Source organism: Geotrypetes seraphini, chromosome 14 (genome assembly GCF_902459505.1).
Source record: "Geotrypetes seraphini chromosome 14, aGeoSer1.1, whole genome shotgun sequence".
Classification (NCBI taxonomy): Eukaryota; Metazoa; Chordata; class Amphibia; order Gymnophiona; family Dermophiidae; genus Geotrypetes; species Geotrypetes seraphini.
The window spans coordinates 54052990-54067984 of record NC_047097.1 but is presented as its reverse complement, the minus strand read 5'-3'; the positions used below and the strand labels follow the sequence as shown (position 1 = coordinate 54067984).

Here is a 14995-nt window from a genome sequence, read left to right as displayed (position 1 = left end):
CCTTTTTCAACAAATAACGTATAACTGGAAAGATTATACAAGGCTAAACTATTGGTTTTGGTGGAATTCAGGATGTCATGTGTTTAAAATGGAAAGATATACCTCTAATGGCTATACATGAAAACCGGAATTACTTCATAGGATTTATATCAAAAAACATCCGATTAATATAATCTTCACACACTCATAGATAGGTGTTCATAAAGGAAATACTTTGATACTCGATCCTCAGAGGGTTAATCTCCCGTTGGTTCCCCTCTTTAAAATAAAATTCACAAGCTAAGTGAAAGTTTTATATTCACTATTTATATTTAAATTATTGAATTAAAAAAGATTAAATAGAAAAAAAGAAAAAAATACGTTATATTTTGATCCTATGAGATCCTATGAAGATCGGGTTCAGTGGGCTTTGTCCACTGGAACCAATGGGAGATTAACCCTCTGAGGATCGAGTATCAAAGTATTTCCTTTATGAACACCTATCTATGAGTGTGTGAAGATTATATTAACCGGATGTTTTTTGATATAAATCCTTTAAAATGGAAAGAGCATTGGCAGTTCAGAAGGGATATTATAAGAAATTTAAGGATGTGTGGGGACCATTTTATAATTATTATAATGAATGATTTGTACTTTTCCCAATTCTAATTTTTACATTTGGATCGGGGAGGGGGGGTTGGATTTCTATTAATAATATATTGGAATGATAACATAATATATTTATGTGGTATTTTTTTTTTATGTATATGGATGTGGGGGGGGAGAGATTTATTTTTTTGTTGTATAATATGGTAGATTTTCAAGTGATATTGTTTTATATATTGTTTAATATGTGCTGTACACTTGTGAATCATAAAATGAATAAAGAATTTTAAAAAAAGGACCCCTTAAACTCCATATGGGTTTTTAATGGCTTGTCAATGAAGGAAACGCAAAAGAGGTGTAACACGATTATAACTTTTTTGTCTAAACTTTAGACTTTAAAGATTTACCTGGCTACTGTGTTTTTAATAATAAGAATAATAATTTTATTCTTATATAACGCCAAAGCCATTGAAGTTCGAGGCGGTTTACAGCAAGAGGCGCTGGACAATCAGCGAAGAGGTTACAATCAAAGTCAACAATACAATCTTACATAATGAAAGAATTGGAAAGCTCTATAGTTCTTAGGGTTCCTGGTTGAATAAGCAGAGCAGTATAGAATCTTAGATTACAAATCGATTGAACAAACTTGTTTTTACCAGTTTTCTAAAATTGAAGTAAGATGAGGAGAGCGTAATAACGTTACTAAGCCAATCGTTCCATTTTCCTGCCTGGAAGGCAAGAGTTCTGTCCAAGAATCTTTTGTAGTGGCAGGCTTTTATTGTCGGATAGGTGAACAGATGTATTCTTCTGTAGTAGTTGGATCCTTTTCATTAAAGTAACAGAAATACCAACATAAAGACTATTGCAATAATCCAACAAAGATAAGATTAAAGCCTGCTCCAGTATAGCAAATTGATCATCAAAAAGATATGATTGAATTGCTTTTATGTACATTCTTATCCTAATGCTTTAGTGGAATGTTCAGTTTTCAGCAAACTGTTAGTGTTCAGGAATTAGCCTGGGGCCCTTACCCAGTCCTAATATTTTTATTTTGATAGTATTCAGTTTTAACATATTAGATATGGTCCAACGCTCTTCCTTCCTGATACGTTAAGGATATTAGCAAGATCCATCTGCAGTAGACTTGGCTGTCAGCAAGTTAAAAATATAATCCACATAGGAAAGAATCCCCTCACCATAATACCACCTAGTGACAACATAAAAATGTTAAACAACATAAGCTATAAAGGGAATCCTTGAGAGCTCCTGCATAACGGGTCTCCATGACAGACAAAAAAAACAGCTTGGTTTTTCATCTTTCTTTAAAGGTAGAAGGATTATATTCTGATCGCAAATAGTGAATCAGCAGTAAAGGGGAAACCCCCTCCAAGTCACCATTGCATTTTGTAGGTAAAGGAATGATTGAACAATGCTGTGATGGTTCCCCCTTAAATTTTACATGCTGCCTTCAGAAGAATGATCGGGAGAAAGAGTTGGTTCTACTGCAGAAGGCCCACCAGCAGCAGCAAGCTGTTCTGAAGAAATACCAAGATAAAATAGGCAAGACCAAGTCTATGGAAGAAACCATTCGGCAGCAAGAGAAGGTGAGTGTAACGTTAATGAAGATCATCAGACTCAAAGGTACCATAGTGTTGCTGTATATTGCCATGAGGTGGATTTAAGTTCATTTGCCAAGGCAGGCAGTTCTGTGGAGGCAGTATTCCCAGTCATTGACAACTAATGGCCTGGCTCAGGATGCATTGTCTATGACCCCCAGAAGAAAGAATATGTAGTTTCAATAATGGGGTTAGACAGGAGGAAGGTAAAAATGAGAAAAAAAAACCCCTAGGTATTTGTAAATGACAACCCCTGATTCCCTAATATCATCAGGGACTTTTTCCAGTTGAACTGAAAGTCCAGTAGGAAAGGAGGGTGATGGCCAAGTCTCCAATAACCCCTCTTCTGTACTAGAGCCATTGAGAAATCATAGCCATTGGAGGAATGGAATGTGGAACACTGATTGGAGCCTCACTCTCTCTTTCTTTTTTTTTTTTTTTTAGCAGCTCTACAAGATTATAAATTATGATAAAGCAGCAAATCCTTTCCTGTCACATCCTAACCCATGAGATCAGCAACCGAAAGGGGGAAATTGTGTATAGGACGCCGGTCTCTGCAGCTGTCTAAGAAACGGCTGAGAATCCCACACCAGTGTCCTATACAGAATTGCATCTGCCCTAAGGGACAGACACCCAACCCCGCCTAACTGGCCTAATTCTCTAACTGGTGCCCATGTCACAGGTGCCAGTTAGAGAATCGCGCCTGATCCCTTGCCATCAGCTGATCACAGCAAGAAAATCCTTGTACTGTGATCAGCTGCACTGGAACACCCGAACTCCCATCCGTAAAGTAAGCCTTCCCTGGAACCGCCCCCCACTCCTGAGGCAAGCCGGGCATGAGGGATGCCCACTCCCTCCTGCCATAGCCACCCCCCAACCCAATCCCCTCCTGAACCCGAATCCCCCTCTCCCCCAAGGCTCAGACACCACACCCATAACTTTTCCCTCAACCCCCCCTTCACCCCCCGGTACCTTTCAGTTGAATGTCCGGCCGGAGGGACGCTCACACTCTCCAGCCATCCGCCACTCCAAAATGGTGGGCCTTCCCCTTCTTGGTGCATCAGGGAAGGGCCTAAAGCTCTAATTGGCTCACATTTCTTCCATTAACACTTCTTGTAATCTTTAGCAAGTCACTTTAGCAACCATTGCCTCAGGTACAAACTTAGAGGCCTGTTTACTAACTTATGCTAGTCATTTGCTCCTAAAACATATTAACGACAAAACCTCAGTATTAAATGCTGAGGGCATTCCACGTTGGGAAAGCATCTGGGCAGTTAACATAGATCAATGGTCAGTACTACATGTTAATGGAACAACCACTGAAGCAAAATACATTACATTAGTGATTTTTATTCCGCCATAATACAGTTACTTAAACTTCTAAACTTATGGTTAACTGTACTGAATTAGCAGTTAATGCACAGTAATGATGTCACATTAACTCCAAAATACAGCCTCGTCCCATTCCCCACATTCTAATAGGAATTTCTTTATTACCAGCCAGACTTACTAAAGTGTGAAACAGCGTTAGCATATACAACACCATTAATGTGTGTTCTTAGTAAACCAGACCTACTACAATAAATAATTTGCATCCAGTACACATCGGTGTATGCTAAATCCAATGCAAGAAGTTTGTCTTGGCATTTAGCATGTTACAAGCTGAGCTAAACTCCTAAAGCGGCTTATTAAATAGGCCTCTTAGATTGTATGGTTTCTTGGGCAGGGGTATACCTACCATACCTGAATATAGGGAAATAATTTATTCTAAAATTATCCCCATTCCACTTTCCCCCAAATAATTAGTAAATAACGTTAACATTTTTTTTGTGATGATTAGACATCATTTACTTTACTTTACTTTATTTTATTGAAAGGTACACCATAAATAAAAGAGGGGGAGGGGGTATTTATTGTATGTAATATAACAATGGAGATGGGGGTGGGGTATAGGGTTATATATATACCTTTTGTTGTTATTCTTATCAGATATACAAGTGATGTTTTCATGTATAGGTATGGTTTAATTTGTACACTTGTTGAGAGATTAAAAATGAATAAAGAAGAGAAAAAAAAAAAGTAAATAACGTTAACATTTTCAATAGTTATTCATATCTTAATTCATAAGTTAACTCTGAACTTGGGTCTTTTTTTAATTCAAGGTCATTGAAACGATGGAGGGAATACTGAACAATAAACTAAAGGATCATTACAGAGGGAAAGAAATAAAGAAATTCCCAGGTATTGTGAACCCTTCTCACATTCACAGTGTAGTGACAGAAACTACAAGGAAGCCATCCTAAAGCCTCTGTCTTTCAACCAAATTGCATGGTGCTGTCTTTCATTAATAACAGTAGCTCAGTTATTCACACACATGAGCCATGTGGCTATTTCATACCAAGTTATAATACCATCTCAAGACTGACGGCTTAGAACAGTGGACCTCAATGCAAGGCCCACAAGCCAATGGTGGCCCGCTGAGACTTCTTGGGTGGCCTGTGTGCAGCCTGTCAAGAATTCCCACCCCCCGATGAGATCCAGTACTTTCTTACATTTCTTGTTCCCAGGACTGCACTCGTTCACTCTTCAAGCCCACAGGCATTGTGAGTGAAATAAACATGCTGCCTTCAGTGGCCCAGAACATAAGAATTGCTGCTGCTGGGTCATGCCCAGCAGTCCGCTCACGCTGCGGCCCTCTGGTCAAAGACCAGCACCCTAACTGAGACCAGCAGGAACTTGTCTAACTTTGTCTTGAATCCCTGGAGGGTGTTTTCCCCTATGACAGACTCCGGAAGAGCATTCCAGTTTTCTACCACTCTCGGGGTGAAGAAGAACTTCCTTATGTTCGTACGGAATCTATCCCCTTTCAATTTTAGAGAGTGCCCTCTCGTTCTCCCTACCTTGGAGAGGGTGAACAACCTGTCCTTATCTAATAAGTCTATTCCCTTCAGTACCTTGAATGTTTCAATTATGTCCCCTCTCAATCTCCTATGTTCGAGGGAGAAGAGGCCCAGTTTTTCTAATCTCTCATTGTACGGCAACTCCTCCAGCCCCTTAACCATTTTAGTCGCTCTTCTCTGGACCCTCTCGAGTAGTACCGTGTCCTTCTTCATGTACGGTGACTAGTGCTGGACGCAGTAGAGCGTACCATGGCCTGGTACAGCGGCATGATAACCGTCTCCGATCTGTTCGTGATCCCCTTCTTAATTATTCCTAGCATTCTGTTCGTCCTTTTCGTCATCGCCACACATTGCGCGGACGGCTTCATTGACTTGTCGACCAGTACTCCCAAGTCTCTTTCCTGTGGTGTCTCTCCAAGTACTGCACTAGACATCCTGTATTCATGTATAAGATTTTTGTTACCGATATGCATCACCTTACACTTATCCACATTAAACCTCTTTTGCAATGTCACAGCCCATTTCTCGAGCATGGTTATGTCACGTTGCAGGTCTTTGCAATCCTCCTGCATCTTCACTACTCTGAATAACTTCGTATCATCTGCAAATTTAATCACCTCACTCGTCGTACCAATTTCCAAGTCATTTATAAATATGTTGAAGAGCACAGGCCCAAGCACCGAACCCTGTGGCACTCCACTCGTGACACTTTTCCAGTCCAAGTATTGTCCATTTACCCCCACTCTCTCTTTCCTATCCACCAGCCAGTTTTTAATACACATGAGTATTTCACTCTCGATTCCATGGCTCGCAATTTTTTTGAAGTAGTCGTTCATGTGGAACCTTGTCAAACGTCTTCTTTTTAAAAAAAAAAAAAAATTCTTTATTCATTTTTAAACTTTCATCAAGTGTACAAAAATTCATAATAAACACAATTAATCTGAGCACTTGAACATCTTAACATTATAATCTATAAGTAGAAATGTAACCCTCTCCCCACCATCCCTCAAAGCCCATTATTCATTATAAGATCATATACTTAAAACCCTCCCCCCACCCAATACTAAACGGTGTATAATTAATAGAAAAATGGCATCTAATCATGACAAAAAAACGTCTTCTGAAAATCCAGAGATACAATGTCGACCGGGTTACCCTTGTCTGTCTGCCTGTTTACTCCCTCGAAGAAGTGCAGCAATTCATCAAGCAAGATCTTCCTTTGCTGAAGCCGTGCTGGCTGGTCCTCATCAGATTGTGTCCATCAAGGTGAAAGTGATCAATGATGTGGTCCTTTATCAGCGCCTCTACCATCTTTCACGGTAGTCAGACTTTCACTGTAGTTTCCTGGATCTCCCCTCGAACCTTTCTTATTGGCATAACATTCGCAAACTTTCACAAGTCGCGGCAATCTAAAGGTAGTGGCTCGAGGCACCCGGAAGTACGTGGACATTTCCATGATGACGACAAGCGCTTGTGCAAAGGCCCTCCAGACGGGCCCTGAATCGTCAGGGGGGGGTGCCAGCAGGGAAGAGGGCTGGAGAAAGAAAAGGCGCTGGCGCCCACTGATTGACTACAGGATGTGCCTCTCGCCATGAGAGGCGAGTCCTGTAGGCAGTCAGCCAGCGCTTCTCCTCCTCCCCAGGGTGCCGCAGTACACCTGAAATTTCAGGAGGCACACAGTTTGTGATACACTGTGTTATAGAATATTAGTGTAACCCAGTACTGGCATACCTAACATAGAGTCACCTGCGTATACACCAGTCGTGGAGCTAGCATAAGTATGTGGTAGGGATATGTGTAACTTAAAAAACACTGTAAGTGAACAGGCTTAAGAGAGAGTCTTGCTTTTGTTCTGCCCATGTTCCTCCCCTGCATATGTCCCGTTTGCAAATACAGGCAATTTAAGTTAAGTGGATATTTTCAAAATTGGGCTTAAGCAGAGCTTGGTAAGTATATGGTATATGTATATGGTAGCATTCCAAATATGTATGTGCACATTTTGTGTGTAAATGTCAGCACCTAATTTATAGAACTGCTCTTAAAATGCTGTAATAGTACCATCTTTTGGTATAATCAAGGCTCAAGTGAGAAGCTTCAGATCTACTGACCTTTCCTCATCACCTGAAGCTGCCTGGATAGCTTGAGTCTGGTTAGCAGTAGGAGCATTCCTGCCTCTGCCTGCTTTCTGAACCTGTAACTGTTCTTTTTCCTCTTATCTCTAAACATTAACAAGGTGGTGTAAATGATCCTGTTCAGAAGGAAGTTATGTCCACTTTGGTAGCTGAAAATGCAAGACTCCGAGGAGAAATGGACAAGCTGCGGTTCCAGCAGGCACCAATCATCATGCAGCAGCATGGCATGCCCGTAAGAACAAACAGCTTCCTGCCTTGACAGAGGAAGCACTATAGACTTAAACAGCTCATTCTTGTGGCATTCCTCTCTCCTCACAATAATATGTTTTCTAAGGGGTCAATACTCAAAAGTGAATTAACTGGCCAGGAGAGGCTCCTGACCAGTTAAATCATTTGTGCAGGGCTATTCATTGATATTCAGTGGATCGTAACTGGTTACATGGTAATATAGTAACATAGTAGATGACAGATAACGACCTGTACAGTCCATTTAGTCTGCCTACTGCTGAATATCAACACTCCTTGCCAAGCTCTGCACCCTGTCCTCCCTCTCTGCCAGGCTCTGTACCCTGTCCCCCCTCTGGTGGTCTAGTGGTAGGTCGGGACAGGGAACAGGGCAGGCAGGCCTAATGGCTGGCAGGCAGGTAGGGACAGGTCATAGAGGCAGACCTCCCCCTCCCAGGCATCCCCCCCAGGCAGGCAGTACTCCCCCCCTCTCCCAGGCATCCCCCCCAGGCATGCAGGCAGTACTCCCCCCTCCAAGGCAGCCTCCACAGGCAGGCAGGCATCCTTCTCCCAGGCAGCCCCCCCCCCCCTAAGCAAGCAGGCCACCCCCCTCTCAGGCAGCCCCCCCAGGCAGGCAGGCCTCCCCCTCCCTGGCAGCCCCCTTCCAGGCAAGCAAGCAGGCCTGCCCCCCTCCAGGCATGCAGGCCCAGCTTCTCCCTGCTCCCTATTTTTAATTCGGCAGGAAAGGCAGGCAGGTCCCAGCCTCTCCCTCCCTACCCCCAAGCAGGCAGGCCCCGGCCTCTTCCTCCTCACCCCCCAGGCAGGCGACAGGCAGGCCCTGGCCCTCTTCCTCCTCCCTGATGCCTCCCGCGTGTACCTTTTTTTAAAAATTTCTGGACGCAGCGCCTGGTTCCTGTCGCTTCCTCTGAGAACTACCGGCTGCCTCCTCTTCCGTTCTCTTGCATAGCGGTGCACCACATGGTAGCATCTTTCTCGCTGGTATTGCATGCAAGACTTCACATGTAACCCTTACAGTGGCACGTCAAATTACACTGGAATCAATAGACTCATCAATTCTCACGTCTGATTCCAATTCCAGACACAGTAAAAACAGTTCTCCTCATGTCCAGCTGTCCCTCTACCAGGAAATCTTATCAGTCTAAGTGGACACAATTCTCCACAGGGGCATTTGCCCAGAAACAAAATCCCCTGAACAGTCCAATATTTTACATTCTGACTTTCTACTCCACTTATCGGATTCCGGCCTCAAGATAAATTCAGTACAACTTCATTTGTCAGCAATTTCTGACCTAGTGGATGAGAAACTGATTATACAACAAGCCCTAGTATCACGGTTCCTGAGAGGTCTCGCCAATCTTCAACAACCTTTATGGGATCCCACTCCAACATGAGATCTCAATGTTGTCTTGAACCAGCTCATGGTTTAAGATAACCTTGGTTGAACCATTGGGAGCCACTATACTTCCATTCCTTATATGGAAAACAGTTTTTCTGACAGTGCTCACATCAGCGAGAAGAGTTAGCAATAGGAGTAACTCCTTGTCTAGCTAGAGACAAACTAAAAGGACAAGGGGAGGAGCCATGGAAGGCATGATCCCCTGCACATACCCAGTAAGCCCAAAGTCTATAGCTAGGGGAGAGCACTGACACACAGGCTCAGCCAGAAGACTTCATCCACATGCGTGGCTGCATTCCCCTACTGTCTACAGAGAACCACCATTACAGGTAACCAACTTTGCTTAATCCCTCCAGCAGTCAGCTGCTCAATTAGAGCACCATCATGTCCCTGTTTTTTTCATCACTGGTATTTATCGAGTAGAGTTTTCAAGTCCCATTGAACATAAGGTGAGATTTGCTATCATATGTACTGGTTGGCTGAAGTATAAAGTGTTACACAGGTGTTTAGTTTAGTTCCAAGAGCTTGATTCTTAACAATCAATTTGGTCTCAAATAAATTGTTTATTAGAAAACCATGTAGCATTATCATATGATACAATTCTGTTCGGTATGTCAATGAGAACAAAAAGTCAAATTTCATCAAGCAATAATAAACTTCTATTGATTATGACAGGAGTCGCCATGCAATATATCACCAGTAATTGGAAAAATTACAATAATCTTAGCTATACATTCTGGTGGAATTCGTTGTGCCACATTTACAAAATGGAAAGAATAATTGCTATACAGAAAGGGAATTATAATAATTTTAAAAAGATTTGGGGGCCATTGACAAATTATTGTAATGATTAGACATCATTTTCCACTGACAGTATATTTATACATAGGGGGAGGGGGGATGGTATAAAGTTCTATTAAAGGTTTAATCAATAGATAAGAATACAATATTTATATGATATTTTTTGATAGAAATATTTGTGAGAAAAGGGTGGGTGGGGAGGGAATAAATTTATGTATTTACGATGACAATAGAAAGAAATTCAAGTGATGTGCAAAAGTCTTAAATGATGTAATATTTTGTACTTGATGTAAGATGAAAAAATGAATAAAGAATTTGGGAAAAAAAACCAAAAAACATGTAGCCAGGTACAAAGGGATGCTTCAACTGGTGTCTTGGCTATATTTCTAAGATGTCTGGGCAGTGCTGATATCCAGCAGTATTCAACAAAGATAGACCAGATGGAACAAATAGCAACTAAAGTTATCAAGATAATTTATTCTGTTTTTCTAGATAATGTTATCTGAGTAACTTATCTAAATAACTTTACCACTTGCAAGTTTGCAGCATATGGAATTCAGTTTTTGTGTGTTAACTGTTCTAAATGCAAACACAAATCACAGGTGACAGATCATGTCCTTCTCAATCTGAGATCCATTGAATGATTGATTTTATTGGTAATGTCTGTCCTTTCTTCATTTCTATCTTTTCTATTGCCAGCAAGATTCATTGTCAGACTCTGAAAAACTAAATCTGCTTGCAAAACTAGAAAAAGCACAGGCACGTGTCGAGATGCTGGAATTGCAGGTGAGATGGAAATACACTTAAACAACTAGCTGATTACCTGGCGTTGCCTGGATATTTATTTATCCCAATCATCTGCCGCGAATACGGTTTTTCATGGAGGAGACTGGAGAGGGCAGCGGGAGAGGCAGGAGAGAGCAGCCGGAGCTCTGGCAAGTGAAGGAAATCACCCACTGTTTGCTCCGACTGCCTCTTCCTGTACTAAAGTCGGGCCTTACCAATCAGGAGCTGCGTGTCAAAGCGCGCATGCTCAAGGCCCGGCACAGGAAGCTGGACACAGGACATGCTGGTGCCGGTGCCGATGCGGAGGCTACACTGGAAGTAAGAAGAGGGTTCAGGTGGGTTGGGGGAACTCAGGTTGCGGCGGGGGGGTGCCCAATGGGGGGGGGGGGTGCCCGATGGCGGCGGGGGGGTGCCGGATCGCGGGGGAGAAGGTGCCGGTTCGGCGGGGGGGGGGGGGGGCGCTCATACAGCGAGGCAAGCTCGGTTTACGAGGCACCAAGTTTGCAAATGTTTTGCTCATCTTGCAAAACACTCGCAAACCGGTGCACTCGTAAACCAAAGTACCACTGTACATACAAATATACATACATACATACACCAACACACACAGATACATCTGATTTTATATATATAGATGACACAGTGTGTTATTTTGGATGTCAGGATATACAAGCACAGAAAAAAGTTAAGTTAGAGCAAGTGTGTGTGCCTCCCATCAAATGCATTAGACTGGATGCTATCTGGGGTCTCTCTCTCCCCCTCTTGGTGTTACTTCTTAAATGGTCACTCATTTTTTTCCTCAAGCACCACAAATGTTGCCAAGATTTCTGAAATGTTTTGTGAAAACTATTTTTTGGTTCTGCCACAGCAGCTTAGGATGCTAAGAAGGTTCGATTTTTGTATAGGTTCTGAAATGAAACGACACCTCTCCTTCCTCCACTCACTACCCCCCCCCCCCCAAAAAAAAAAAAATAAATAAATAAATAATGAAATTAATTAAATAATGAAATAAAATATTTTTTAGGTGCTTATCCTTAATCAATACATAACAAACACTCCTAGTCATAATAGTGCATTAAATGCTACCATGCCAAAATGTGTTATGGTAAACCACATTATTTTCAGTTTGCTACTAATATGCATTTTCATATTAACTGACATTTGTGAATAGGATATTAAGAAAAAAAGCAGGAAACAGCTTGAGCTGTAGATTGAACTACTCCTATTGCTATTAAACATTTACAGTAGTGTCTTGTTTAACCGGGTCTCAGTTAACTGAAACTCTCACACAACCAGTAAAAAAAATTGCCGGTAGAGAAAAAAATGTCCCCCGAAGCACCAGCGGCAGACTCCTGAGCCACAAATTCTCCCTCCCTCCCTTAAGTCCCCCAAGCCCTGAAGCAGCTACGAACCCTCCTGCCTCGAAGCACCAGCGCAGACGCAAAGCCCTCTTCCCTCAAATCCCAAGGCGGAAGCAGGCAGCGGTCCTGAGCAGCAAATTCCCTCCTTCCCTCTCTCTCTTCCTTACCCAAAGTGCAGTGGTCAGCAGGAGGCACAGGCTGCTCATAGTAGCCCCAGCAGGGCTTTTCCTCTGATACATCTCTTCTAACACATTGGAGGAAACGGCTGGCCTCGAGCAGCCTGCTTTGAGGCTGCCTCCTGCTGACTGCTGCACTTTGGGTAAGGAAGAGAGAGAGATAGCGAGGAGGGTTTGTGGCTCAGGACTGCCACCTACAGTTGCCACTTCGGGAGGGGAGGAGGAGGGCTTTGCGGCTCAGGCTTTGCTGCTGCGCTGGTGCTTCGGGGAGGGAGGGGGGGATTGAAAGTGTGTTAGACAAGGTTTCTAGCACACTCTCAATTAACCAGAAAAACAGTTATCCGGTATTAACCAGTCCCCATGGGTGCCGGATAACTGAGATTCTACTGTACTGTATATGATTAGTGTATCTGCTTTTAACTCACCTTGAGCTCAAATTTGGAAAGAGCAAATAATTAAATCCAAAATAAATCTAAATATAATGCTACAAGGTGCACTCAGTGACTTACAGACACAAGGAAGAGAGCGTCTCTATTCAGAGCTTTCCAGTCTAGTCGGTAGGTGGAAACTAAGGATAGATGGATAGTAAAGAGCAAACATGGAGCTTAAAGTATAGTCAGGATTTTAAGCCAGCATTTCCTCTCACTATGTAATCTTTCTTTTTTGCCAATTGCAATGGAAACTATAATGCAGCTAAAAATGGTTGTATGTTTTCTAGTCAAACACATGTTCTGGGTTTAGTTGAAACTTTTCTGTTCCATTGTATAGTATAGTAAATACAATGACAGTTTTGGAAAAGAATCACTTCTCTTTTCATAGAGATATGTAATAATTTGTCTCCCTTCTACTGTTGTTGGGAGGTTTAAATAAAATAATCTTACTCTTGTCATGCAAAACTTTTACAATATTTCTCTAGTTAGAAGAAACTGCAAGGAAATGGGGGCGGCAAAAACAAGACCTCCTAACCCGTCTCTCAGAACAGGAAAATGGATTTGCACGGACATCCACCATGATTTTGCATGACTTTTCAACGGTCAGTAATAAGAAATGATGTCTGAATGCAAACAATTTTAACTGGACATCCTAGAAAATCCTTGGGGTCCTTTCATTTTATATAATATAAAGCCTTCTTTACAGAAGTCTCTACCTCCGATGATGCAGCTTCAGAGGCGGGCTAGTCTAGCAAAGGCCCTGGGGCTGCCTGATGGAATCGCTGGCTCAGCAGTACCTCTCCTCTCCATAGCGGCAGCTCACTGCGTGCTTTTAACTTACACACACAGCTGCTGCTAGCATTAGTTTAGCTGTGGTTCCATCAGGCAGCCTCGGGGCCTTTGCTAGGCCGGCCCACCTCCGATGATACAACTTTCTCTTTCGTCAGAGGCTGGCCAACCAAGCAAAGGCCCCGAGGCTACCTGATGGAACCGCAGCTAAACTAACACTAGCGACAGCTGTACGGGGAAGTTAAAAGCACACAGTGAGCTGCCACTAGGGAGAGGTACTGCTGGGCATAGGGAAGGCCCAGGAGAAGGGGTATTGCTGGACATGGGGAGAAGGAGAGGTGCTGCTGGACAAGGGGGAGGAGAAGGAAGAAGAGGTGCTTCTGAACTTGGAGGGAAAAGAAAGGTGCTGCACGCTGGAGGGGAGGGTGAGATGGTGCATGGAGAGAGAGCATATTAGTTGTGAGTGGAGTTAGGGGAAGGGAAGAAAGGAAGGAAAATTGTTGCAGAATGAGTGAGAGTGATGAGAGAGGCAAATATGGACATGGTGTGGAGGATAGAGAGAAATGATGTATGGGGAGAGAACATGTGAGTGGGGTTAGGGAGAGATGGACTGGGGGGTGGGAAGGAAGGATGTCACAATTGAGGGAAGGGGCGAGGAGAAAGGCAGAAAGCATGCAGGAGGCAGACTTGTGGAGAGAGGGAGAGATGGTTGGGGAGGGCAAAAATGAGGGAAGGAGAAATGTCACACTCGGGAAGGTAGCGAGGGCAGAGAGTAAAAATTTGGATTCATGGAGGGAGAGAGATGTTGAGGGAGGGAATGAGGACTGGAGGAGAGAAAGAAATGTTGGACTGGTGGAATGGAGGGAGAAATGTTGGATGTGGTAGTAGAAGGAGTGGGAGAGATGCATCCTGGATCTCTTTCCCCACTCCCTTTGCAGCAAGGGAGGGATTGAGAGAAGGTCAGCGAGAGAGAGAGGGAGAAGTTGCCAATGGGGAGTGGAGGAGAGAGGAAGAAAAGTTGTATTCATGGAGGGACAGAGAGAGATGTTGGTTGGGGAAGGGAATGAGGTTTGGAGGAGAGGAAGCAGAAAGAAAGAAATCTTGGATGCACAGTAAGAAAGAAGTACAATTAGAGACTCATGAAATCACCAGACAACAAAGGTAGAAAAAATGATTTCTTTTCAATTTAGTGATCAAAATGTGTCAGTTTTGAGAATTTATATCTGTTGTCTATATTTTGCACTATATTTGTCTATTTTTCTATAGCTGTTGCTGAGGTAACATTGCATATTTTAAAGCCTTGACCTCTTTGGAAAAAAAACCCCCAAATATAAATGATAATTACCATTTTCTGTACATATAGTGTGCTTTGTGTTGTTTTCTTTTATTTTATGGTTACCATTATGTATTAATAAGATTATATTGTGTGTATATGAACAATGGATGGAAGAATTGAATTACAATTGTACTATTAATATGGGGGTGGGTCAGGGGCGGAGCTTGGGTGGGCATACTCAATTGATATGTGTTAGACTTAGGGGGTACTTGGCTTGAAGAAGATGAGAAACTCTGCCCTAAGGCACAGAGTGTCATAAGAGGAGAGATTTGGTCATCAGAGAGACTTGATCCTGAATCTCTGAAGGAGAGAGTAACTAGAGTGGAAAATCCTTATGGGGAAAAGATATGGAAGTTGGCAACAGTTTTGCTGGTTAGTGCTGATCCATGAAAGAGACAGGAAATAGGGTCCAGTTCTTGGTTGCTGATCCATCTGCCTGG

At 42.8% G+C, this 14995-nt stretch overlaps 1 protein-coding gene across 6 annotated transcripts in view; it reads left to right on the top strand.

The window, feature by feature from the left end:
* Window positions 1–14995, top strand: part of CCDC33 (coiled-coil domain containing 33) — a 293168-nt gene that overhangs the window by 273747 nt on the left and 4426 nt on the right. For 5 of the 6 annotated variants that reach the window (XM_033919717.1, XM_033919716.1, XM_033919715.1 and 2 more), the window contains 5 exons: window positions 2058–2189; window positions 4364–4442; window positions 7335–7465; window positions 10376–10462; window positions 12916–13032. In XM_033919717.1, coding sequence (XP_033775608.1) covers window positions 2058–2189; window positions 4364–4442; window positions 7335–7465; window positions 10376–10462; window positions 12916–13032 — 546 coding nt within the window. Of the gene's footprint in view, window positions 1–1995; window positions 2190–4363; window positions 4443–7334; window positions 7466–10375; window positions 10463–12915; window positions 13033–14995 lie in introns of those variants that run through there. The other variant, XM_033919718.1, reaches the window with a different exon arrangement.